This window comes from Geospiza fortis, unplaced genomic scaffold (assembly GCF_000277835.1).
Source record: "Geospiza fortis unplaced genomic scaffold, GeoFor_1.0 scaffold66, whole genome shotgun sequence".
Taxonomy (NCBI): Eukaryota; Metazoa; Chordata; class Aves; order Passeriformes; family Thraupidae; genus Geospiza; species Geospiza fortis.
Genome location: NW_005054312.1, coordinates 3,240,696 through 3,268,605, shown reverse-complemented (window position 1 = coordinate 3,268,605; position 27,910 = coordinate 3,240,696). Strand labels below are relative to the sequence as shown.

Sequence of the window (27,910 nt, the reverse complement as noted above, 5' to 3'; positions counted from 1 at the left end):
GTTGCATAAATATGACAAATATGTTTTACTCTTCTAGTTGTAATTTGTATTTCTTTCCGTTACTTTTACTTTCACTATTTTTTTTGCTGTAATTTCTTCTCTAATTCCCATCTTTCCTTGATGTCTCTGTTTTCATAACCTGTTTACTTACACTCTTTTCTTTTTACCAAACTCTTAATCTGAATGTTTTGGATTCCACTGTTGCCAACAGAGAGTAAGCTTTCTATTTAATTGTATTATAAATGCATGGGTCAGACTGAATATAAGAACAATTTGGTTTGAAATAATGCATGCATCTTTGTCTTCTTTACATGTAGAACTTGACAAAAATTGCATAGCATGAAAGAAAATTATTGACTGCTAATTTCTGAGACAGAAATTCTTTTAAACAATTTTAGGGTTAAAATTAAGACAATTTCAGGGTTAAAATTAAGACAATTTCGTACAATGTATTTCTCTGAATGTCATTTGGCTTTTACCATCACTTTCTTTCATGCAACCAGTTCTAAAATTCCCTTGAATTTCCAGATTTTCTCAATAACCTGCTGCTTCGTATTCCTGTTGACACAGTATTTAGAATCAGAAAAATCATTTGCATAATATTGTTGCCTATCAATTACGTGATGAAGTTTTGCTTGCTTTTTCTGTTCACTGACCACTCACTCTGTCTTTCCAGCACCTGAAACTACTATAAAAACTGTCACTTAGATTCATGTTTTGCAAGTCTAAACTTTCTTATTTTAAGTTTTCACAATCAGCTACTTGGATGAGTGTTGTTGTGAATCTGTGTTCAGTCTCTGCTCAGGCAGTGGTATCACTATTTATAAAAAGTGTTTTATCCTCACAAAGAGTACAGGATCATGCTGACAGATGAAGTAACTTCCTACAGAAGGCAATAAAGCCACAATAGGCTCAGGTATCTCACCCAAACTTCAGTGGGGCAAACAAGGCCACATGCTGCACAAACCCCTGTGTCACACTCCATGCAGGGTGTCTCTATAGGTGAATCCTAGCTTTGCAGTAACACCAAAAGCAGAACACTCCAGGGGGACAGGCAGATCAGACAGAAAAGACACCTATTGAACTTTCTATAGCTGACATTGATAACTGAGTTTCTTGTTCCAGCATGAACTCAAATTGTCGTAAACACACTCTGGTTTCCATAGAAGATGTAAGGCATAAAGCAATTGCCTATCTTCTTTATAAAATTTTAAATAAATGAAAACCAGAATGAAAATATTTCCATAATTTCAGACAGGATCTCCAGCTGGAGTGAGGTGCTGGGTAGTAAGAGCCCCTCACCTCATGCCTTTCCCTTTTGCTCTCATAATTAGTTTTGAGCAATAGTCAAACTCAAAACAGCAGTAACAATCTTCAGTATTTACAGAAATGTTAAATTTATTGATTTAACTATTCATTATTTGTTAGGCTAGAAATGTAATTTACTAAAAGAAGCTTATAAATTTCTCTGGCTTTTAGCAGTGTTTCTGCCATTTCTTGACTTAAAAATCTCACCTAGTGAATTTAAGAACATAAATTCACTGCTCCTAGTTGTTTTTCACAGCCACTTCAGAAGTAATTTGTGAACTCTTCAGTCTTTGCACGCCTCAGGCTGAAGACCATTTATATTAATGAGAACAGATAGGCATAAAATCTCATAATGGAATGAAATAATTCCTCATTGAAATAGAACAGGAAAAGGGATCTCATGCTGGAGAACTCTCAAGAGCTTTGCAGATTCAAACAGAATCGAGAATTATTCTTTTACCATTTCTGCTTTCTTACACCATTTTACAAGTGTCCCTCAATCCACAGGTAATGATCATTCTATAAAAACCAGCTTCACTATAATGAAGAGCTTCATTTAACACTGTATCTCCTATCACTGTAATTTAATTAACTGGTGTTGACATACAGATGTCATGGGCCAAGGAGAGGTCATTGGGGAGAGGAAGGGAACAGCTGTCACAGGACTATTAAATGGGATAGTGAGCAGAGACCTTGAAGGAGGTGACAGCTGACAGGGTCCAATCAGTTGACAGTAACTGGATAGGAAGGAACCATTTCTGGGATGTACAAAACTATTTTTAACCCCTCCACACATGTTTAAAACATATCAGCTGCATATTCCATTTACAGCAGGTTCACTGAGCTGCATCTTGATGCCCCCAAGTGCATAGCTAACCTATGAGGTGATCTCTGTGAATAAGGATCTCCAGCATCAGGGAGAAGGGCAGAGGAGGGGGAGAAACCTTATGAGTCCAAGTGCTTTCTTACTTTTCATACACTGCTTAGTTCTTGTTGTTAGTGGAGGAGTACAGCTTCTCTGGGCAAACTCTGTGTCTTTCTGGGATCAAAGAGAATATTTTAACAAATGCAAAATAGTGAAAACGAGTGCTGGGATGGGGAAAACTTTGCTCAAAGGCAAACACATTTTTTTCTTTTCATTTTCAGAACTCATTTAAGCAGGAATTACAACCTCTAGCTTTTAGTCCCATTTTGCATGAAACACAAAAGCCTTTTCTTTTAATTAAAAAAAAAAAAGTATTTCCTAGGGAGAGACTATATTATTTCTTTGTTCAACTTCTTATATTGCATACACCAGAACAGTATTGCAAGATAAAACAATGGGATGACACTCAGTAATGGAAAAGCTAAAGTAAAAACTAGGGAAGTCTTCTCAATAGTGAGATATTAGACTCCTTTGGAACTCCATTGAAATTGGAAGATTTTTGTCATTATGTACTTAAAAATAACTCACACAAAACATTTTTGAAAGCTCCATGAATAGTCTTACCTGAAAATTTTCAGATATAGAGTGTGTATATACAGACAAGCCTGTAAGTAGGCAGATAGAGAAACTACCAATGTTTATATAATGTCTTTAGGAAGATTAAAATATTTGATCTCTTAAGCCTTTCTTATTTCCTATGATTTTATATTTTTTGAGATACAGTTTCTCCACAGAAGTTTAACTGTCCTGGTGCAAAAATTAAAGACATATTAGAAATATTATATGCCCTTAGTTTTATATAGTACTTAGTATTTAGTACTTATATATCTATTTTAATTTACATGTATTTACAAATATTTGAAAGCCACTCCTTGACATGATCAGGGCAACAAGCCCAAGAACTGCTTATGTAAAAAAATCTTGATCTATGTGGCAAATCAGTTCAGTTTTCCTGTCTCCTGCTAAGCAAAACTAAAAACTATTTGTAGCAACTTCAAACTAAACGCTAGGTATATAGAAGAGTAACATTTGGTAAAATTTGTTGGTGATGTTGATGCAGTGTAATAGCAAAGCAAATATCCAGTGTGCTGCTCTTATCACAGGCTCTCCAAACTTCAGCTCCTCCTATCAATTCAGTGAGTGCTGGTGAGGGCTTTGGGCTTAGCAAGTGCTAAACCACTTTGAAGATATGAGATATTGCCTACAATATTTCAGTTCAGTCTCACTGAGCTGAAACCCCCTTCTCTTGCTTCCTTTCTGTTCAAGAGCTACAAGGTGCTGGAAATTCCAAGCTTGGACTGCAGCACTTTAATAAACACAGTGTTCCTAATCAAGCAGGTACTTTTTTGGCAATAAAAGCAGTACCAGAAATATTTGGTTATATGTGCTGTCTGAACTGACTACAGCAGTACTGTTAAGTAGCAATATTTCTCACAGACTAATTGGACTGTTATTTTCCTGCAAAAAAATGGAAATACACCGTTCCACTAACATGCCACTTTTCTCTGCATCACCTGTTGCATAACTTGTCTTCTTGTTGGGGTTTACCACTGAACATGACTTTGTTAAAAGGGTAGGTTCTGCTGCTCCAGGATCTGCTTGGTAATGGTGATAATCAGAAATAGCAGCCAAAGGAAGTTCTTTCTCCTAAAATTTTTTTAGTATAATATTACTTCTTCTATAATTTCTCTATTTACCAAAATGCAAACTATGACGGGTAAAAATGCCATGATGGCAGGGGGAAGTAGAGTTATTTGTTTCCCTGGAAGGTGATCAGCCATAAGTAGGAATAAACAGAAGTGCTTGCACTTAGCAGATAAATCCCACAGTGGACCTGTACGTACAAAGTGTGGGAGCAAGTTTGATTTCAGTATGGATCAACATTTTCCTCAAGCCCATTTCAGAACATTTGCATGAATTCCTCCATCTCCCTGCTACTCAAGCACAGGCATGCTCTGCTAAGGGTGAAAACGAGGTTCATGGCTCTTTTGTACTAACACATGATGCCCTTTTCTTGCCCACTGGGATGCTGCGTGTTTTCCCACGTGGTCCTCGGCATCGTTCTGGAGCACAGCAGCTTCCTGCGCCCTTCAAACCGGTAAGGTCATGCCAATCTCTTTTTCTATTTATGATCTTTCAAACAAAGATATGATGGCAGATAAAAAAAGAACACCTCTCCCAAAGCCAGACAGCCAAATTTTCCCCTAGTTTTACTAAACCAAACATTAATTCTTTCATAATCACTAGTTCTTTGGCTAAAATATAAAATAAGCCGTTCACTGTAAATGCTGTCTTATTTGCCACTACTCACCAGTCTCTTTATGTTTTATACATTACTACAGACAACAATTTTCTTCACAACAGATGATAATCATCTTAATAACCTGTGATTCTTTTTAGTGAAGATAAAAATTGTCCTGAGTAGAAAAATATATGCCTCTTATCTACATAAACCAAGTGCCTTTTTTCTAAGATTTTGCCAGCATATCAATTCAGTTCCTTGCTTTGCCATGTTCCATGTTTTGTTCATTGACCATGGCAAGAAAATGAGTTTCCTTACGTTTCCATTACCCATCATTAAAGGAAGTTAAAATGTATTAGTTTTGGTTGTTAGAAATAAACCCTTCAGGACAGAATTCAATTTTAACCACTATATATATAAATAAAATTAAAGGCACCAGTTTTATTTCATTATTTCACATAATAATATAGTAAAAAGTTAAACTGTTAATTATTTTTTTACTAAATGGCTTCATCGAGACAATATGTAGCTGCCAACCCTACAGCTTTCTTTAAGTACTCTTAATAGTAGCACTCAGAGACTCTAATCCCTTTCTGCAGAGGTGAAGGAAAATCTGAATCACAATCTGATGTTGATGTCTGGGATATCCTGAGGAAAGCTCCTCCTACAGAATATGAGAAAATTGCTTTCCAGTATGGTATCACAGATTTGCGTGGGATGCTGAAACGCCTCAAACGCATAAAGAAGGAAGAGAAAAAAAGCACAGGTTGGTGAGATGCTTTTCTTCCAAATATAGTGTTCATATCTTCTTTACAGCAGTGAGACACAAGATCATAAGAAATAGTAATTTCCTGTTCCAGTTATTACCCAGCCTTTGCATATGAAATACTGATTACCAAAGATTGCAGCTATGTCCAATACCCTGAGATACCTTGCTCTGATTCTCTGGACATACTGAACACACTCAGTTCATCAGTTCCACAAGATTGACCCCTTATATTTCCCTGAACATAAAACAACATCCCCTACTTGCCCTCCACCTCAGTTAGTCAGTATGTCAGGCAACAGTGATATATTTGAACAATTTCATTTTCATTGGTATGATACCTTTGGAATTCTTGAGCTTTTCCTAGTCCTGTCAAATATTAATTGCCTAATTGTTACTGACTTTAAAAGTCTGAAACAGAGAAGGCAAACAGCCTTCATTCATCAGTACTGAGAAGACCAAGCATAATTTTCCTATATGAGCATATGTAATTCTATTTAGAATGTGTTGCAGTACATATTCACATCTTATTTAGAATATTCTACTTTGCTTATTTTGGTTTGTAACACATGCCTGTCATCCTACGTTAAGGAAAAACAGTAGAGGATAAAGAATAGACAGAAAGGGTAAAAATTCAAACAGGTATGCAGAAATTGGGGAACGTTTAAAATTATGGTAAACAACATGAAAGGGAATAAAGATTTGTTTCATGACCCAGAACGAAAAAAAAAGTACAAAAATGATAAGTTTTTTTTTTATTATATCATTCTTTATCATAGCATTCCTCAAGAAACTGGATCCAGCTTACCAAGTAGACAAGGGCCAAAAGATTAAATTAATGGTTGAAGTTGCCAATCCAGATGCTGATGTGAAATGGCTGAAGAATGGACAGGAAATCCAAGTGAGCGGCAGGTAAACTAGAAATATGAGAAATCCAAAATGGAACAAGCTACAGCTTGGACAAAGTGAAAAATCTAGCTTTTCTTAGAAAGAAAGGAATAAACAGGGAGAAACAGGAGCTCAGAAAGAATCTATGTAGTGATATGGCTCAGGGTCAGTGTGCTGTTGTCATAACTTTTTCTTTTTTCTTCCCTCTGCTCTAAATATCTACATGTGGGACTGGATGCCTTCATCTACCAATTTAGCAAGTAAGTCCTGAGATTATATTCTGCTCTTGATGGGTACAAATGCACTTTCTCCTGATCTGGGATATACCTCAGTGTAACTCATATGTAAAACAAATTTCCAGTGATTTTGTGCTGAAGCCATTTTTAATGGTAGTCATGTTAGATCTTAGGATAGCATCCAACACCATTCACAGGATCACATCTCACACTTGAAGGAAGATTCCCCACAATTTCCTATGCTAGTTTTTCAAACACTGCCGCTGTTCACTGCAACAGGACAGACCTATTGGGCTTGAGACCTTACAAATCTTGCCACCATCAGTAAAAGAGGAGGAATCTTTTTTTCTTCCAGGCAAGAGAAGAGAGTGACTGGGTCCAGAAGGGCTTTCCCCTGATAATTACATTTAGATTCTCTTTTCAGATATATTTTTGAGGCTGTTGGGAATAAGAGAATACTGACCATAAACCACTGCTCTCTGGCTGACGATGCAGCATATGAATGTGTGGTAGGGGATGAGAAGAGCTTCACAGAATTATTTGTAAAAGGTGAGCAATGGTAGCAAAAGGAAAGAGATCTCCCCTAACATTTAGCACTGAATTACTGCCATCTTCTCTAGTCACAGATTTATCTTACAGGAAAGGAAATTCTTAAACATATTAACAAATTCTGAGATCTATTGAAGTAGGTATTTTTCTTACAGTTAAATTGAGGAAAATTTTGCCTAACAGCAACTAGGAAAGCAGAACAGTGATAGTTACCATTAATTCTCATTTACCTCTCAACAATGGGGCTAGAAACTTACTTTAAAAATTTGATTCTGCTCAAAACAAACATGTGCCCCAAGCTCTACAAGCGGATCAAATAGTACAGAAAAGTAATGCCTCCTGTTTAGAACTTTACAATATACATGACAACTGTTTAATCCTATATTTTTATTCCAACTCATGAAAAATGTCATTTGAAAACTCGGATAAGGTGATCTGGCACAGTAAATTTTAAGTTCTAAGACAGAGATCATCACCATTTATTTGTCCACAGACTCTTCCTGTGGAGTAGAGAGTGATGAAATCTACCTCCAGTCTCCACTGTTTCAGAATACTGTTTTAATAAAATTCTCTTTATTTTCAGAACCTCCAATCCTGATCACTCACCCACTGGAGGACCAGATGGTGATGGTTGGAGAGAGAGTGGAGTTTGAGTGTGAAGTGTCTGAGGAAGGAGCTACTGTGAAATGGTAAGAGAGAATAAGAAAAAAACAAACCAAAGCAAACCAACATGAAACCATCTTCCTCCATGGAACATATCAGGAGGTGTGGAATAAAAAGGGAGAATACATCCTACATAATTGTTTTCATGAAAACATTGTCCCTCCTCCTATATGTCAAATATGGAGGAGGAACTGAGAAGCAAAAAATATGCCACAAAACCCCAGATTAAGCATATATATTTTATAGTGTCTCTAGAATTTCTTGCTCAGTTTTACACTTCAGTAATGCCTAAGTATTGCCCAGACTAATCAGATCCATTCTGTGGTGAGTTTGCTGTACTTTTTGAATTCTTCTCAACTGCAGTGAGGCATTTGGGTTTCTAAAGTATTTTTTCTTAGGTAAAAAAGTCGTGTCTCTTCAGACACAGAGGGAACACATCTGCTGTGGTGATCCTGCAGAGCTGGTCATTATGCTTATGCAGCGAGACGGATTAAGATGACAAACAGACCATGGATCCTGTTTTCTTGGGCGCTCCAGCTGAGCAGAATCTGGAAGGTGCATGCTGCTTGGGCAGGCATGACAAGCAGGGCTCATATTCTCACTTCATTTCTCTACCAGCTGAAATTCCCTTGTGCTTGTTAACAGCTTCAGGCACATGGTTATCAAGCATTCCCACAATGCCCATGGCATTCCTGGAAAGTGCCAACTAATGATCTGCTGTCCCAAAGGAAGGAACTGAGAATTTAAATGAGTCCAAGAGCTAGTACAGGGCATGCATTACACTATTAAAGCCACAAGCACAGGGACACAGATTCTATTATTCAGGAACTGACTGCAGATGCCTGGTCACAAGAGATGGGGACAACCAGATCTGTCCCTCTCAGAACACAGTGCAGCTGCCACACTTTGATCCTGTGCCTTTGAACAACTCCCATACATCTCACAGAGCTGTTATCTGTGGGATGGGCATTTGATGTGACAAGGGCAAACCAGCAGCTGTCTCAGTCTGAAATGCAGCAAGTGGTCAGAGAAACTCATCAAATCATTGCAATGGAAAACTGAGTAGTTAGACATTCACACTGTATTTTACTGGTTTTGTTATGTGAGACTCTGTCAACAAAAAACTCTTTGGCAACAAAAGGGAACATTTTGGACCGCAGAGAGAAATGTCCAGGGAAAACTTAAAACACAGTGTGGAGAAAGAGCAATGGCTCATTAGGGGAATGATCAACAATTTAAGCCAAGTAACAGGCACTAACTCAGAGCACCTGTTATAGTTCTTAAATCTTCAAACCCAGAATATAAAACCACAAGCACATGAACAAAAGCATTATGTGACTTGCACAAGACAGAAATAAGGGTGAGGCACAGCCATCAGACTAGGGCTTGGAGAATTCATCATGTGAGTCTCTTCAGAACAATCAGAAAAGAATGTTCTCTTGATCACCAAGGAAGCTTTCAGGTTATTACACCTCAAGCATTACTATGGAACAGGTTCTTCCTAAACTTCAGATGTCTCGGAAATAAGATAATATTTGAAGAAAAATATACACTAAAATACATAGTTTTGATCTAATTTTTCCATCTCTGAATGCTGGATGTACCATCTTATCTGCTCCAAATAAAAAGAAACCATGGTAATGTATATTTATAGCAATAAATTTGTGTGTCTCAATTATCACATAGTACCTACATCAGTGATATCTCAGAATCCAAACAGGAAAAAGGAATGCATTTCCAGACAAAGAAGAACTGAGCGGTGAAGTTGAAAACAGATATTTGATCCTGCAGATGTTCAGGACTTGGAAAGACAAAACCACAGCTGACTTACCTATTACTGCACTAGTTCTGCTTCAAATGTGAGGCTGGGCCAATGACCTATGGCGTTCTGTAAACCAACATTTCTATGATTCTATACAATGCTTCACTTACACTTTAATATCAACAGATTATTCTATTTTATAGTTCCAATTTTATAGTTGCCAAAGGAAGGCCTATAATATTACCTTAAAGAGGTTTTCTGCTTTTCACAGCAGCAGAGTATTATTTTAAGCCAAATGCTATCTGGAGTTCTGTTTCGAGGTTTACAGCCTCTATTTGTCATTATACCCCTCTGCAAACTCTCTACTCATTCACAGGATCAGCAATATGCCAGTCAGTAAAACAAACACAAGTTAAAGACAGTATTCCCCTCCTAGGGATTTAAGACACTCATCATTACAAAAAGACTATTTTCATTATTTAGTCAAGATTTCAAGAGAACACTTTCTTACCAATGGGTGAATAGAACATTCAGATATTTTTCATGAGCTCTGTATCAAAATAGACCATGGGAAAAATTTTAAAAGTTCAGCTCCAAAAGTCTAGGCACAGTGTGTGTGCTTGGCTTTGCATTTAGTGACAGCAGCATGCTCAGCTTTGGGATTAAAGTCCATTCTCAGCAATTCAGCAAAGATTTCTGTAAAGCATTGTAGCACTTGTTCCAGAACTAATTTGCATGAATCACAACAGCCTTAAGAGATCATCTTACATGTTGTCTCAGACTCTTGTCTGAAGAGTAATGAAGAGGAAAGAAAAGGAAACATTATCCTGACAATAATACCAAGCGTTTCAAGCAGTTGTTAAAGGCATCCTCTGCTTCCTCCCTTACTAGTGCTGCTCTGTGACCTGGAAGGGAGGCCAGTCCTTCTCTAAACCAGCTCTGAGTTCCAGTGAGCTCTGCTCTAACAAACAGTCATGTACAGAATACCTGTAGGTATTCTGAAATGCCATTGCATCAGGAACATCTAAGTCACAAGCTGTAGGATCTTTGTTTCTGCTTAAAATTTTGATCTTGTGATTTACATTAGCAGACTCTGACAGAGGTAAAAGGTTTTCTTGCATATATCTACACAGAAATTAGAGCTATAGTATTTTAATGAGTCCCAAGTAGTATTTCAATTTGCTATTCTGTAAGCTGAATAGTCACTGAGTCACTGGCCACAAATAAGTCACAAGTAAGGGAAATAACAAAAAAGTAGAAAGAATATTTTTACTCTATTAAAGTCACACATATTTCCTATTTGTTTTTCCATGTGACTAGCTATCAAAGAGAAAACCTTTTTCATTTACAAATGGAGCAGTATTCAAGTAACAAAATAGAAATATATTCGAGTAATAACAAAAAATGTAATGCTACAAAATTAGCAAATTGAAGAAATTACAAGTATTTGCTGTTTATGCTATTTAGGATTAGGAACAGGAAACCCTTGAAACACCTTATGTATTTTTGTATGACCTTGATTGAACAGCATGAGTCCTCCCTGTGCATTTCCCTTCATGATGACTGGAAATTACAATAATTAAATTTCCTCCTGGGCTAGATGGTGAAGCTTAATTTAGTAAAGTCTTAAGTATTACTGTGCCATCCTTGAATGGAAAGAGCTACAAAATCCAAAATACACATTCATTTGAATCCATCCTAAAATTTTCTCCTTTTGCTGATGCCCACAAATCGTGGATTTATAACAATTACATTTCACATCAGGAAAATTAAGACTTTTAAGTAAATCCCATTTAATTTATGGCCATTTTTAAGACAATAAATTTCCTGTTGGTGAAGTGTTTTTTCAACCTTTTATCTCCTACAGCATTTAACATATTTTCATGTTTATCTATAGCATATAAATAGAAAAAATCAAGTAATTACTTGTGGTGAATTCTCTTGAACCAAAAGTCAAATACCTATGGGAAAATTAATGGCCAAGATAGAGGCATTCTGGTTGCACTGACATTTGTGCAACAATCTCCTTTTTTGCCAGCCTGAAATGCTACAAAGATTGGATCCACCTCGTGTCTTCCAATCCCTAGTAACATTGAGCTGACCCTTACTCTCCTCTTTCAACCACAACAAAAATAACTCAACACTATTTGGTATTTCAGGGAAAAAGATGGAATTGAACTGACACGAGAAGAAACATTTAAATACCGATTCAAGAAAGATGGAAAAAAACAGTATCTCATTATTAATGAGTCAACCAAGGAGGACAGTGGACACTACACTGTGAAGACCAATGGTGGGGTATCAGTCGCTGAACTGATCGTGCAAGGTAGGCACAGGGAATGTCCCAGAACCAGAGAAGCTGAAAAATGAGAATAAGCTGAAGGTAACCTTCTCCAGATAGTGCAGAGTGGTAGCATAATCCCCCTGACAGGGAAAAAGGAGATGCAATAAGGGGCATAGGGTTTGATAATAAAGGCTTTGAGGAGAACTCAGACCTGTGTTATAGCCGGATATAGCAGATACTCTGATAACAACAGGTGCTTAGCTATCAGTCCTGTTAAAGCCCTGCAGGCTGTCTATTTCCCTTCATATTGCTTGCTCAGCCCTTGCCTTTTCTACTCAGTAAATCCACACCATCTACTTACAGAGCTATTCTGATTTTTGATGTGTGTATCAATTATTCTCACTATATCAGAGAAAAAGCTGGAAGTTTATCAGAGCATTGCAGACCTGACAGTGAAGGCGCGTGACCAGGCAGTCTTCAAGTGTGAAGTTTCAGATGAAAACGTGAAAGGAATCTGGCTGAAAAATGGAAAGGAGGTGATCCCAGACGAAAGGATAAAGATCTCCCATATCGGCAGGTCAGTCTTGTTTCAGAAAGCAGGTACAGGCTTGGGATTTGCAGTGCAATCCATAAGAATTGTTATCTCAGGGGTTAAGAATATAAAGAGAGATTTTGTCCTGGCTCCAGCTAACAGGTAAAAAGTTTAGAAGCTTTTCATATGCACCCAACATTTAGTGACAGACTTGTTTTGGCATGTGTGCAGTCTTTCTGAGTTGGTGCATTTTCTATATATGACTTCAGCGGTGCATCAGCAAAAGTAAATCTTAGTTTTCATTAGGATTACATGGTGTTTTGGTATTCAAAACACATTGTTGAGAAGTCAAAAACTAAAGTAGTGTTAAGATAGTACATGTGAGTAAACCCTACAGAAAAATTAGCATTTATATTAACATATACAGTTTGTAATTTTGTGCTCAAGTTTCCTAGCAGTCTAGCTAGTAATGGAAATGGAGACCAAGAAGATTCAGCATTAAATACCAAGTGAATTCTTTCCTGGTGCTCTTTTCTGTATTCTGTTTTGAACCTAAAATAATACAGGGATGGAGAATCACTTTTCAGTTTGTTTAGTCAGAGTTACTGTTTCACAATTGGATCAAATGAAACCAGTCAGCAGTGTTACAACTGCCCTTGTAATGGCAAAGGACTGGACTAGAGCAAGGAAAATGCTACTTCTCTTCAAACAATCTACCTTGACAAAAAAAATTCCATTCATAGACCATGTACTGGCTTTAATAGGATTGGCTTTAATACTGAAAGCAGAGCAGACTACAGCCCTGCTGGTTGTTGCCTTGTGTCATGGCATGGGAAGAAGAAATAATAATTTCTCTTAGTATCCTATGGCCTGCACCTTCTCTCTCGAGATAGCCCTGTTTCTCCTGGGGAGGCAAGCGAAGGGAGTGCAATATATTTGCTCCTGTTTTCAGAATCCATAAGCTAACTATTGAGGATGTAACACCAGAGGACGAGGCTGATTATTCCTTCATTCCTCAAGGATTTGCTTATAACCTTTCTGCCAAGCTTCAGTTTTTGGGTGAGTTATTTTAGAACATGTAATGGGAATTCCACAGGGATAAAATGGTGACATTAATCATGGTTATACCAGGCAAGAGAATGCCAATCTCTTTTCTGATACCTCAACGTAGACACATCGCTTTTCCCTGTTATTTTGCATTACCATTATCACATGTGTTTACAGAGCCTGATTTTTAATTCATTGTATAAATCTGCTGATTAATATGCATTATGAAGTTTCAATCAGTTTTTAAATTACTTTGTTTGTGCAGATGCTATGTAAATTCTGTTTTCTGATCTATTTCTTCTTCCCTGTCTGCTCTTTTCTTTCCCCCCTCCCAGAGGTCAAGATAGATTTTGTACCAAGAGAAGGTAAGAACAGCAGTCATTATTCATATGCAAGTAAGAATGTTTTCAATAGCAAAGTAAGCAGAATATTTTTTTTTAATTTAATGCATGAACATCCTGTTTTTTTTTCATTTTCTGTTCAGATCACTCAAACTATATTTAAAACTTATCTTCTCTATCTTTACTATAGAACCTCCTAAAATCCACCTGGACTGTCTGGGCCAATCCCCTGACACTATTGTCGTGGTGGCTGGGAACAAACTGAGATTGGATGTTCCTGTGTCAGGAGATCCAACACCCACTGTCATCTGGCAGAAAGTGAACAAGGTAATGTGCAACCTGACACAATGTCTGAGGCAAGTCACAACTGCAAATTTATTTTTCCTTCTCAAACATTACTTCGGTTTACAGTCATTTACAAGTATTTCCATCTTCCTTTCAATTTTATGTTTTTAAACCTCAAGAAAAAAAAAATGAATACCTGAACTGCAGCTGCTTGGGACCTAGCTGGCTTTGTGATTCATCCTGAACTGTTCCTTTTTATGAACTGTTCCCTGATTTTTTAGTCCAAAAGAAGAAGCTGACTATATATGAGGAGACATATGTAGATGCAGATAGAAGGATACCATGCATATTTATTCTCTTCCTACCTCAGAGAAAAATAAATAAATGGTGAGTCATCCCCATCACCTTCACCAGATAGAACGAACATTTTCTGGAGGTGGCAGCTTCTTGTTTTAGTCTTTATCAAGGATTCTACCATTTGTGAAGTAAATGTCATCTTAGCAGACTAGTGGCATAAAACTGAATTTCATATAATAAAAATAGAGGAACTTTGCTATTTATCTTATCAAAGCAATTACAAAACATCAGAGAATTTAGAAGCTAGACTTAAAATGTTAAGTGAGCTTCCTTTCAGGGTATCTCAAAATATCCCCACCCCTCACCATCTGTGGGCTTTTGAGCTATAACTAGCACAAAACAGAAATATTTTGCATAACATTCTACAGCATCATTACACATCCATATGTGTAGATACAGAAAAAACAATATCGCCAATTATGTTAATTCCCCCAATCTCTTATTTCTTCATTATTATGCCACATTCTTGCTCAGGTTAGCATATCTAATAGCACTCAGAACGTTTTCCTTCAATGTAGAATTAGTATGGAAACAAATTTTTAAAAAGCCAAGAAATTGACTCTTCTATACAGAAGTTTCTCTAATAAAATGATTATTGAGTATCAGACAGTCTCTGTACAGTGTGGGAGGTCTCAATATATGAGGAAAGCAGCCAGTCCTGATTGAAGGTTGTGTAAAATATACTTACTAATGAAATTCCAAACAAAGAGTAGCACAGCCTCAAAAGATCTTGTTCAATGAGTGTTACAGACCTGACTATTTCTGAGTTTTAAAATATTTACATCAATTTCCTATCCCACTGTTACAGAGAGAAGTAATACTTATTTTTGTACTTACACATATAGAGTAACTACTACCAAGAGGACGCAGACAGGTTCACAACCAGTTACAATAATACTGCAGGAATGTCATTCTTCTTTCTTTTCTAAGCTGCAAATCTGAGTTTGCTGTCTTATCCTTCCCTTAATTCACTGCATTCTGACACTTTTTTTTCCATTTCTGCTTTTTACTTTGGTTTTGGTAGATTTCCTTCCCAGGTCTGCTTTCTGCCTAACTTTGCTTTTCTCCCTCCTTCATATTCAACCCCCCTAACAGACTCTTCTCTGCCTTGCAGAAACAGCTTTACTGCTCTGCTCAGCCTTAGTTGACTTTGTGTGGTTTCTTTGCTTATCTAGAGAAACGACCTACTTCGAAACAGTGATGATTCCATGACTCCCTCAGAAAACAGCAGTGATTTAAATACTGATAATAAGGTAAGTTCCTTATTATTTATGCAACCACACAAATGTTCTTAGTTTTCCAGATAAAAGGTCATACTCAAAAGGAAATAACATTTAAGTCAGTAAATATTAAAAGTCAAACAGCACATCAGGCCCTCTATCCTGCCTCACAGTGGTAATGAATTACCAGACCCCTGCTGGGCACAAGAGATCTGGTGAATAATTTTAGAGCTGATTGAGAAGGTCTTTCTAATCACCATCACATGGTGACTGGGTTACAAGGAATCAAAGCAGTTATTTGAAAACACTTTTAGATTTATTTGTGGTGATTTTTTCCCCTCAGTAACCTGTAAGCTCCAATAATAACCAGAACAAAATCTTACAGGACACATGGGAAGATGACAATGGGTCAAGAGAGTGGATGGACTATAAAGAAGTGAAACTGGACTCACTTTGCAGCAACTTTCATTTTTCACATAAATTACTTCTCTCTTGATAGAGTAAAAAATATTTTACATTTATTACACAGCAATAAACCATTCTCAGGTTTAGGATCCTGCTGCACTAATCAATATTTGGACATGTATTCTTTCTAGTGGTTTCTGTTCTAAATCTAAAATACATAGGCACATAAGGAAAAAAGGAGTGTATTACACACGTACAACTAAATTGTGGCCATTGAGTGGCAGAAATCACACTGATGCCATTAACAGTTACAAGAATCTTGTTTTAATTTATACAGTAACCAACTGTTATCTATGAAACTTTTCACAGTGATGCTAGCAGCTGTCCCAAGTAGGAATTTTTGGAAATACTCAGTAACTTCTTTGAAACATAACTGGGTTTGTGTTACTAGTGGTGAATCCCAACCGCCTGCAGACTTCCAGAACCAATTTTCCCAAATGATATTTATGTGAGCCAACCAGTCTACATTGAAAACCATATTATTTTATGGCTTTTCAATAATTATTGTAATATGCAATGATTTGTAGTTTTTCACCAGTTCACCAGACTCATCAGGCTGTTCCTGGCACAACTTGCAATGATTTTATCTGTCCCTTTCACTGCCCACAGCTCCTGTTTGAATCTGAAGGCAGAGTCCGTGTGGAGATGCATGAAGACCATTGTGTCTTCATCATTGAAGGGGCAGAAAAAGAGGATGAGGGAGTTTACAGAGTTATACTTAAGAATCCAGTTGGAGAAGATAAGGCTGATATCACTGTCAAAGTTATTGGTAAGTAAAGGAAAGAAACAGAGCATGAAAGAATCTTGAGTCTGCTGAAGCTCACCCTTCTCAAAAAGTCTAAAATCTCTCTGATACAAGTTCTGACTTTAGGTTTAGCAACATGGGAAAGGATCATAAAGAGAGGAACATTATCAATCATAAATTCAGCAGAAGTGTTTTTTCAGAGGTGAAAAGAGAAGAACTCCCAGTAGTAATCAATGTATTCCCTGTTTCAGGTGATTCTATCATTTTATGGATGACATTCCATTCAGAATTACATGCTTCATGCTTGTCAGAAATAAGAAAAGCTTTTAGTAATTTTGTCATGGGTTATGTTTTTAAGCAGAAATTATTTCATTCTATAAGCAGTAAATGGTTAATGGAATAAAGAAACATAATGTATCTGATAGAAGATGAACAGACTGACAGACTCTTCAATGAATCACAAAAGACCTGGGAGGGATATGATTTTAAGTCAGTAAGTTTTATAAATTTTTCATAATATTTAATATGCTGATACCCTGGCACATAACAAAAGAATAAGTTATAAGCAAATCAGAAATTATAAAAGAAAATTACTTTCACCTACAGTATTAAAATTTAGAATTGCTTGATAAATACTAAGTATTCTTCCATCTTTTATAAATATTAAATCAGGATATTTACTATGAATATCTCCAAAGTGACATAATATGTGAGACATGCAGTTGTATTTTATAAAATTTTTTCTAGAGAAAATAGGAAACCCTGGAGCAAGTCTCATCATACAGAACAGAATTACCTTACATTTTTGCAAAAATTGTATTATGTCTGAGAAGAAAAAGGGAGCTGAATAATCAATGCTATTTAAAGGAAATCAACCTAACAAAGAAGCATCAAAGATCAGGATTCCCTTTAGACTAAGTTAATACACCCTGGTTGTACCTATTGTTACTATCTGAGAAAGTTGTATCACAGAATCAGATAATAAATTTGGACGAGAAAAAGATTTCTGATCTCATCAAGTCCAACCCCACTATGTCATCTAGATCAGGCGCTGACTGCCACATCTAGTCCTTACATAAACACCTCCAGGGGTGGTGACTCCCTGGGTGGCCCATTCCAATATCTAATCACCTTTTCTGTGAAGAATTTCTTCCTAATGTCTAACCTAAACCTGCCCTGCTGCAGCTTAAGCCTGTGTCCTCTCATCCTGTCTCTGGTTGCCTGGGAGAAGAGACCAAAACCCACCTGGCTACACCCTCCTTTCAGGAAGGTGTAGAGAGCAACAAGGTCACCCCCGAGCCTCCTTTTCTCCAGGCTAAACACCCCCAGCTCCCTCAGCTGCTCCTTATAGGACTTGTGCTCCAGACCCTTCCCCAGCTCCATTGCCCTTCTCTGGATGTGCTCCAGCCCCTCCGTGTCCTTCTTGTAGTGAGGTGCCCAAAACTGGACACAGCACTTCAGGTGTGGCCTCACCAGTGCTGAGTACAAGGAGCCAGTGCCTGCCCTGGTCCTGCTGGCCACACTGTTGCTGATCCAGGCCAGGATGCCACTGGCCTTCTTGGCCACCTGGGCACTGCTGGCTCACATTCAGCCGCTGTTCACCAGCGCCCCCAGGTCCTTTTCCACTGGACCACTTCCCAGCCATTCTTCCTGCAGCCCGTAGTTCTGGAGGAGGTTATTGTGGCCAAAGTGCAGCACCCAGCATGTGATGTTGTTGAACCTTATGCCATTGGCCTTGGCCCATGATCCAGCCAGTCCTGGTCCCTCTGCAGAGCCCTCCTGCCCTCCAGTAAATTGACACTCTGGCCCAACTTGGTATCATCCATGAATTTGCTAATGATAGATTCAATACCCTCATCCAGATCATCGCTAAAGATATTAAACAGGACTGGACCCAACATTGATTTCTGGGGGACACCATTACATCAGTACCACACAGGAAAAAAAAAAGTGTTAAAAATATTTAATTTACTTGCATAAAGAAATTGAAACAAATAAAAACTCTCATTCATTCTCACCCTTTCTTCAGATGTTCCTGACCCTCCAGAAGCTCCCACAATCAGCAACATTGGAGAAGATTACTGCACTGTGCAGTGGCAACCCCCTAAATACGATGGTGGGCAACCAGTACTTGGTAAGAGTGCAAACACATGAAGTCCCCTGCAGCTTGGCACATATTTTTTGCTGCTCCTCTGAAATGGCACAGAAGGATTCTCTGTATAGACATAAGGAAGGCTGACCCTCAGGCAGGAGCTACTCTGATGCACTGAACCGTCAAACCGGCCCAGGGTCTGGCCCTGCAATTTTGAGCAGAGAGTGCCCCCTGCCTGTGCGATTTGAGTCAGAAATACTTCATCAAACAAGTTACCAAAGCACAAAAAGGTGAGATGAAAAATAGCTAAAGCTAACTATCCTCATTCAAGACTGAAATTTTAAGTCGGTGTACAGGCCTTTGTGCTTACCTAGGAATATCCAAAGAGATCTGTGGCCACCTCAGTCATCAACTCCAGACATCTGCAACCTCAGGCATTCATGTAATATATGTTTTATAGTGGAAAACTACTTCATAATTCTACTTCATATAAAACAATGGGTCATAAAATAGTTTCAATCATTTTAGTGACCTTAAAACCTGTACTAAAAACTAGAGTGCAAAGTTATCATGTGATGCAGGAAATGAAGAGGCACAATCAAGATCATCACTGACATTATTTTAAGTTCTGCACAGAGCATGGTGAATTTTTGATAGAAATCTCTGTTATCCTCAGAATAAAAAGAAAACAATGCAGAGTCTTGACCAATTTTAGGGGAAAAAATTCCTCTGGAGTCCATATCTAGCAATTTCTTTAATAAAGATCTCTGGAGCTTAAGTTTCTTTGAAAAAAATATACATTGAAAGCTATATGGACTCGCATGGGGATGGCAGAGCTAGAAATGTCTAAAATTCTTTTAATCCCCTGAATAGTATCTGGAAGAGAGGAGTTTGTATTTGCATTTGGATGTTTGGACTTCATTCATTTCCAGAAGATATGTCTTATTTAAATCAAATAATTTACCTGTGCAGGAATAAACAAGGTACTGCAGGGCCAGTGCTTTGTGGTTTCATCTATTCTGACAGGAAGCAAGCAAGAAGTCAAAATATTACATGCAAAGACATTTACCAGTAGTTGTGTCATTACCACAGGCAACCCCCACCTCACTGACCATACAAAGGCTATGATTTTGTTTTGTAGGGTTTTCAGGGCATATATTTTGACAAGTTCTTTGCTTTGTTTTCACTGTCAAAGGAAGGATTTTGTTGATGTTCCAGTAACACCCCTTCACACTACTGAGGAGGTTCCTTCAGGTAGCACGGGACTGCACTACTGCTACAGCTCCAATAAAACACCTGCAGCAGAGGGAGAGGAAAACTGAGATGCAGCACTACCCATTCAGAGCTTTAAAAGCAAGTTAAGAAGGCAGGGGGGAAAAGGCCCCCTGCATTCTCATCTGTCTTCATGTTGTTACAGATGGCTTTGTAGGCAGTCAGAGACAGTCTTTATTAGCTATATCCAACAGATATAAAAAAGAAATTCAAACCACATCTTCACCTTTCCTGAGATTTTGTGTGCTTTTTGTATTACTAAAACAGTATCTTTAACTCTCACGCATTTGGGGAAATAATCTGTTTTACCAAATGTCACCAATACAACCAGGATTTTCATTTTATCTCCTTTCTGCCTTTTTTTTTTTCAAATTGCAAACCTCTTCATTTTGACACTTATGTACTTAACACTGGTTATCTATAAAAGCAAAAAACCCCAGAAACTGAGTTAATGAAACTTCTCTCAGTCTCATAGACCCTGCTGAAGAGAGAAAAAACCAGGAACATACCAAAAGAACCATAGGTTCGTTGCTTACAGCATTTAACTCTGAAAGCTATGGAAAACAATTATGCCAGGAGTACATCTTCATGCATTTAGAGTGATGATACAACCTGTCATCTTAAAGATACTTCCACTGTTCTTTTCCCAGAACATTCTGTATCTGTAGACTCCCATGCTCTTCTTGCATTTCAGCATTGACAGAAAGGCTGCATGGTGTCTGTGCCTACAGCATGCCAGCAAATCAAATGTGCCTGTCATTCTCCTTATCCCTGGAGACACCTGAAGTGTGAATCATACTTCCCAGGTATACCAAAGGGACTTTTGCAAGTTTGACAGCCATGACCTTGGTGAGCAGCAGGGACCGAATCACTCTCCTGCATGGCTCAATTATAAGTCCTTGCTATGGACTCGCACTATTGTAGCTGCTCCCTGTTACAGACATCTGTACAGACCTCTGCAGGCCATGGGTAGGAGCACACCCACACAATACACTCATTACACATTAATGTGTACATGACCATTCTCTGATATTCTTTCTGTAGTTAAAAGATTAATAGCTTTCATAGCAAAGTTAACAAAAGAAAGAAGCCTATGTGGATCCCATCCAGTCACTCTATCTGCAACACAGAGAAGCAGCAGAAATTAATATAGCTAAATGGAAAGAAACAGTTCAGTAGTCGTTGTAGCAGGCCAACTGGAAAATATCTGACATCTATGTTTCCAATGTGATATACAACCATCCTCCATATTAAGCATCAGGAATCACAGATTCCATTCCCAGTTTGGGGAAATGAGAAGTTTATCTTTTATTCTGATAATCCAGCCCCACTTAGTCATTCTGGAAAAGAACATGGTAGTGTTGGAAAGGCTATGGATGTTCTGGAGAAGTGCTAAGACACGGATTCCAGGAATACAGATGACACCTTAAGCTGTACTGCAGATTTGGTCTGCAGTGCACCCGGCTCTCTTTGTTCTCTGCTATCATACAGGCTCTCTTTACTTCCCAAGGAAATCAGAGCAAGAAAAAAGGTGAGTGGCCATATTTCACTCACTGTAGGGCTGAAGCAAGCTGAGATCTGCATTGTCTTGGAAGCATTCTGCATTTCCACCACTTTGCAAAGAACACAGAGATCTAGCATCAGTTCTTTGATAAAACATTAATTTAAAATAAAAGGAATTTTCAAACTGTTCATCCAATTAATTCTTTGTGGGGCATTAAGGCTGTTAGTCAAGGTTAGTGGATTGAAGCAGAATAAAAGAAATAAATTAATTTTTTAACTCTATACCACACCTTAGACATTTCAAGGAAATTTCTCCTTTGCGTAAAAGGATTTTCTTTTTTCCTGCATGTGAGATAACAATTTCCAGTTCTTTTACAACATAACAGCTGTCCTTTCCAGGCTATATCTTAGAGAGAAAGAAGAAGAAGAGCTATCGATGGATGAGACTGAACTTTGACCTTTTAAAGGAGCTAACCTATGAGGCCAAGAGGATGATTGAAGGAGTGGTTTACGAGATGCGGATTTATGCTGTGAATTCTATTGGCATGTCCCGGCCCAGCCCTGCCTCACAACCCTTCATGCCAATTGGTGAGTTTTGACACTCCATGGTATTTCTAGGATAAAACCAAGACAGGACAATTCCAATTTCTTCAACTGCTCTTACAGCTAAAAAGAATGTGTCAGGAAAGAGGCAATCAGCCATCTCTATATTCTATATTTAATCAACCTTCTCCTTTGTAATGTTCCTCTATCTCTCATTCCTCTTCCTAAAGAGCAGAGAGGTTCCAGTTTCATGAAATTGCTGATGAAATTTTAGTTGTTATAATTAGAAGTGTGAGTCAAGCTGGATCTGAAAAAAGGAGGAGAACTAATTGACAGAGATTTCCCTGTCCCTCTCAGCTTCTTCCATTCCCTTGTGGGTGCAAATATCACAGTATCCCATCCAGTGCTCCCTTAATCCCAGCCCTCTCCACAGCTAAAAGGATAGATGATTAAGAAAATATTTGAGGAATGATTTTCTATAAATAATCCTTCCCAACACAGCAGTGCAGTGTCTCCTGCAGTCCCTGAGCAAGGAGCAAACTAAAGTAGTCCTCAGGAAGCCTGCCTGCTAAGACTTTTAGGGAGAAGACCCACAAAAATACAAATAACTGGAGATTAAAATGACTAGAGTTGCTAAATCTACAAATAACAGCGAAGGGGGACAGCCTGCTGACGGAGATCTTGTAAAAGCAGATGATGCAGTGAAGGAGTCAGAAGGGAAGGCTGAACTGCAAGAAGGGTCTCTTAATTCTGGATTTCAAACTCACAACGACTGGTCTGCAACAAAAGAGGTCAAACAAGAACCATCAAGCGGAGCTACTGAAAAAAAAGGTCCAAAGTTTTCATGGGATAGGCAGAGTTTTACTTGATTAAGGATAAAGTTCACACTTGCTTCTTCAGAGAAGAGGTTTGGGGTTTTGATCGTGTACTGTGTGGTTGTGTATGCTCCCAATTGTGTTTCCTCCAGTGTGCTGTCCTTGCTACCATGTGAATACAAAAATTTTTGACAGTTACACAAATGAAATTAGGTGATATTTTTTGGTGATTTTTTTTAACAATAACTTTGGGAACTAAGACTGATTTCAATTAGTTCCACAATATGTGAACCTGTATTTAACTTACCTTGTAAAATCTATTATGTATATTCAGTAGATGTTCAGTTTATAGTACACAAATACACAGATTATGCCAAACAGAATCATTAATATGATTGCTCTTATGGTATGTATACTAAATTTTACGGTCCTGCACCCTAAATGTTATTCTGAAAAAGTTGTTTTCTGTTTGCTTTTTGGTATCAATTATTTCACAGTAACATTTATGTGTATTTTGGATCCTCTAGTAAGGGCTTTTCTTGATTATTTTAAATTAGTGGAAAATAGTCGTGCTGCAGAAGATTGAAATTAAGACTTTCTGAACTGTGGGTTTATAAAAAGCCATGACACACCTGTTCTGAAGAGATATGAAAAAGCTGTATCTAAACCAAAATTTTTTATCCCTAAAATATTTTTCTCAAGTATGTCTCTGTTACAAATGCACAAATCAGAAGTAGTGTTTCTGTAAACATGTAGTCATAACTGTTAGTCATTTTCTTCACTGTATGAGTGAAGTGAAATTTAGCCACTGTCAGTTTGCTTCTTTGACCATGCAAATTTTGTCCAGTTACAATCAGGGTGTAAGTACAGAATATAAAAGATACATATTTTTATTTTTAAACTTCACTGCAGACTTATGATGACAATTTGACTCCCTTCTACAAGTCTTTGTTTTTTCAGTGGCTTTTCTCATAAGGGAGCATCTGTGAATAGGAACTACTATCTTAACCTCCTGTTCCCCTTCCTATTATAGGAATCTTATGCTGTGTCTTTATTAAATGATGTAATAGGTGTTACACTTTCCAACTGAGCTTCAGCTTCAGATTTATTTTATTAATAAATCAGCGGTTAATCACTCCTTGTATAGCCTTTGAATTCTCATAGTTGTATTGCTATTTCTCAGAATCTACTTGTCTGTGTTTCCTTACAGCTCCTCCAAGTGAACCAACCCACTTCACAGTGGAGGATGTTTCTGACAGCACTGTTTCCTTGAAGTGGAGACCCCCTGAGCGGATTGGAGCAGGGGGATTAGATGGTTACATGGTGGAATACTGCAAAGATGGATGTAAGTAGGCATGAGTACTAGGCAGCAGCAACAGAGCATTTAAAAAATGCTACAGTTGCAATAACTTCACCTCAATACACTACCAACAACCTAACCATGTCCAGCATGACCAAATTTTAACTCTAATCTATGTCTACCATCCTTGCCAACCATCACCATACTCACTACAATGTGACTGTAAAACCATGGAAGTCACATCCATAATGTCATCTTCACAATCATCATAAGCTTTAATAAACATCAGTAATACAAAAATATCATTACTGCTCTATAGTCACTTCTGTACTTCTGTATCATTCATGAATTGCATATTCCTTAAAACACATAAAATAACATGATTTTGACAACAGCAGTCAAAGTTTAAAGTAACCATTACCTTACCTCATTTAATATTATTACTGATATAATAAAGAAGGTAACAGCACCATACCTACAAAATTCAGTGTTCTGTTATGCTACAACGTAATACTTATGTCACCAAAGTCTGAGAACAAATTTATAGTCACTTCAATATTGACATTTTCCATGACACTAGGCTCGATTGCCAAATAACCTAGACTAGGGGGTTTATAAGGCGTAATTTATGCAGAAATAATTTCGTGTCTTTAATGAGGCATCACTATAGAATTACCAGAATCTCTATGTCATTGTCAGAGCAGAATGATTTTATGAGTCATATTTCTGTGCTTTATAAAAATGAAGCACTAAGAATTCTGTTCTACTGAGTCAATTGAGAATTAAACAATAAATTCCACAGTTATATGCTCTGTTATTGTTTTCAGCATATGTGGCTCTCACTGATCTGTTAGGACAGTCCCAGAAGGTATATTTACTCCAAGAAAAAAATTTCAATTAAGGCTTCACTTTCTTGCTAAAACTACTTCCAAAATTCTCCCCATTCTCATGTAGTAAAATAAATGTCAAGAAGTCCCACAGCTCTAAGCTCTATAAAACAAAATGCCAAAGGAATACCCAAAGATGATTCCCTTATCTTACCTATTTTGAGTAACAAAGTGTAAAGATTGCTTAACTCAACGTGTAAACACATTTCCTTGACCCAGACTTCCAACTTATTTTATTCCCTTTTAAGTATGGTGTTGCAACTTGAGTTCATTTTACCCTAATAGAAATTTACTTTCAATTGCAAAAAAGGCCTCAGTTTGGAAAAATAATGTATTATTGCAATATGCAAATACTGTACTTGTAGCTACAGAATGGATTCCTGCTCTTCCTGGCCTAACTGAGCGCACATCTGCACTGGTTAAAGATCTGGTCACGGGGGACAAACTTTATTTCCGTATCAAGGCTGTAAACCTGGCTGGTGAGAGTGCAGCAGCAACAATAAAAGAGCCAGTTACTGTTCAAGAGATCCTGCGTGAGTATCTATACTGAATAAATCTTTTTCCTTCATTTCTTCTGGCCAAAATTCTGCCTTTATCTGAGAATAACACACAAACTGCTCTTCCACTTTGATTAGGTGCCCAGTGTCTTCTGACTCTGAGAACATCTCTACAGCACCCAGGTCTTATATTTGTAAAGCATAGTTCTTAAAATAAAATTCTACTTCTTACTTTCAAAATATGGACATTTCACCTCTTGCAATGACACTGTCAGAATTTAAGAAACATTTATTTAATATTTACCTCTCTGCTTGAAAATCTGCGATATTACTACAAAAGGACTGTGTTGGCTATGGCAAGAGATCTATTTACTTCATTGTCGCAGATTATTAATTACCACCCTGTGTATCACCCAACAGCAGCAGATTAAAATTCATTTGACTGGAGTCCAAAAGACATCAAGAGCTGCTAATAGTGGATTCCTCAACCTTGGCTCACACAAAGTGTCTGCCAGAGTCTCACTGGCAGTAAACTGAGCCAATGTAAATAAAACAAAGTTTAATGCATCTCAATACCAAATGGTCATGAAGACAGATACTCCAACTGTATGTTAAGAAATTCCTTCTGTAAATAATAGGGGAAAGACTAAGGATAAAAGGAGAGCCTAGAAAGCTTTCCAGTGAAGTAGAGGAAAGCAGAGACCAATGAAAAAAACATGCAGTAAGGTCCTTGTTTGTTAGTGAAAATAAGATGCTACAAAGAGATCACACTACATCCATCTCAAAGAACTGTAACTGAATGACTGTAGCAAGATAAAGGAATCCATCAGTTGCTGTGCTTTCTGAGTATATCCATAAATACCTCCCAGTGGCAATTTACAAGGTGCTGCAGTATCAATATAGCAATAGATAATCATAATCTATCATCACTCTTTTACTCCAATACATCCCTTGTCCCATCCTTTCTACTGAACTGAACAATTTCTCCAAAGAAACAAAGTCCATACAGAAGACTCACATCCAACAGAAGCCACCCAAATTTGGCATTTCAGATGTGACATGTTTTCATAATGCTGCTGTCACTGAAAACATGCTCAGATGTAAATATATAACTGAGACTTAATATTAACTTTTTATCCAGTAGACAAATACTTTAGAAACTACTGAGAGACTGAGCTAGTCCCTAAAAGTATAAACAGTGTTTTCACAATTTTCTTATGCTTAAAGTTATCCATTGCCTTATTTTTGCTATAAATAATGTTGCTTATTATCAAAAGTTTTGTATTTAGTGTGCTAATGCTTAACTGCAGAGCGTCCCAAATTCTGGCTGCCACGCCACCTCAGACAGACTCTGGTGAAGAAAGTGGGTGAAACAATCAATATTGTGATCCCTTTTCAGGTATGTACCAGCTTCTATTTTGTCATGGTTATTTATGATTACTTGTCTAAAGCCATTTCCCTAATGCAAGTTCCCATTACTTCGCTGCTTCAGCAGAATTACATAAATAAGGCTGATGATTCATGAAACCCTCTCAAAAAATTGAGAAGGGGAGGGAATCACTCTTTTTTTCAGTAATGTTTTTTTTACAGTCAGAGTTTCTTCCTTAATCCCACCTTTTGGGGAAGAAGAAAAAAGTGGCCTAAGTAAGTGCAAGCCCATTCCTGTTTACTGAGCACAGGAGGCACCTTAGAGAGAAGTAGACAAAAATGTAAGAATCCAACTAATTACTCTTCTGGAACCAAGGCATACGATGTCACTGGGCAACTTCTTTGGCAAAAGTATGTATGTTAATTTCTGAAAGGCTGACTGCAAAAATCAGAGTTTGCACATAAACAGAAGACCCCAGCTGGCCCTGGGATGCAGAATCTGAGTGTGTGTACAAAGACCTGCTTTTGGTATAAAAACCAGAGCTTGCTGAGGATTATCAAGGGTGCATGTATGTAACTACACTTCACTAAGGCATGCACAAAGTTGCTCAAATATACACAAAGACTGACCTGACCAGTTAGCTCATCTTGGCATTTTCTGGAGCTGTACAGACAACTATCTGACCGTTTCTAAAACCCCATATACCTTTTTTCAGATGCAAGACTATAATATAATAGAGTGCAAGAATTCGTGTGTGTAAGGAAATGGTTTCCTAAGGAAGAAATAGCAAAAGAAATTGTAAATTACAGACTCTGGCTCTGACACAGATATCCTCAGTAATAACAGATATATCACTTAATCAAGTCCTCAGTTAAAACTTCAAGACACTGAAATTTCTCTACTATCCAGGATTGACATTTATAGAAATGTAATCCTTTTTTTAGTGAAGAGCTTTGAAATTTTCATACAAAAGATGCTGGAGATATGCAAAACATTTTTTCCACAAGGGAGACAAAT

General features: G+C 37.6%; 1 protein-coding gene across 2 annotated transcripts in view; it reads left to right on the top strand.

Moving 5' to 3' along the window:
• Nucleotides 1–27,910, top strand: part of MYBPC3 (myosin binding protein C3) — a 61,091-nt gene that overhangs the window by 18,229 nt on the left and 14,952 nt on the right. For both annotated transcript variants that reach the window (XM_005419457.3, XM_005419458.2), the window contains 19 exons: nt 212–214; nt 4,308–4,331; nt 5,075–5,241; nt 6,021–6,153; nt 6,387–6,389; nt 6,790–6,914; nt 7,498–7,603; nt 11,499–11,665; nt 12,035–12,200; nt 13,108–13,214; nt 13,538–13,567; nt 13,734–13,870; nt 15,361–15,438; nt 16,480–16,639; nt 18,645–18,749; nt 21,882–22,070; nt 24,051–24,185; nt 25,393–25,560; nt 26,835–26,923. In XM_005419457.3, the coding sequence (XP_005419514.1) occupies nt 212–214; nt 4,308–4,331; nt 5,075–5,241; nt 6,021–6,153; nt 6,387–6,389; nt 6,790–6,914; nt 7,498–7,603; nt 11,499–11,665; nt 12,035–12,200; nt 13,108–13,214; nt 13,538–13,567; nt 13,734–13,870; nt 15,361–15,438; nt 16,480–16,639; nt 18,645–18,749; nt 21,882–22,070; nt 24,051–24,185; nt 25,393–25,560; nt 26,835–26,923 (2,092 nt within the window). The remainder of the gene's footprint in view (nt 1–211; nt 215–4,307; nt 4,332–5,074; nt 5,242–6,020; nt 6,154–6,386; nt 6,390–6,789; nt 6,915–7,497; nt 7,604–11,498; nt 11,666–12,034; nt 12,201–13,107; nt 13,215–13,537; nt 13,568–13,733; nt 13,871–15,360; nt 15,439–16,479; nt 16,640–18,644; nt 18,750–21,881; nt 22,071–24,050; nt 24,186–25,392; nt 25,561–26,834; nt 26,924–27,910) is intronic.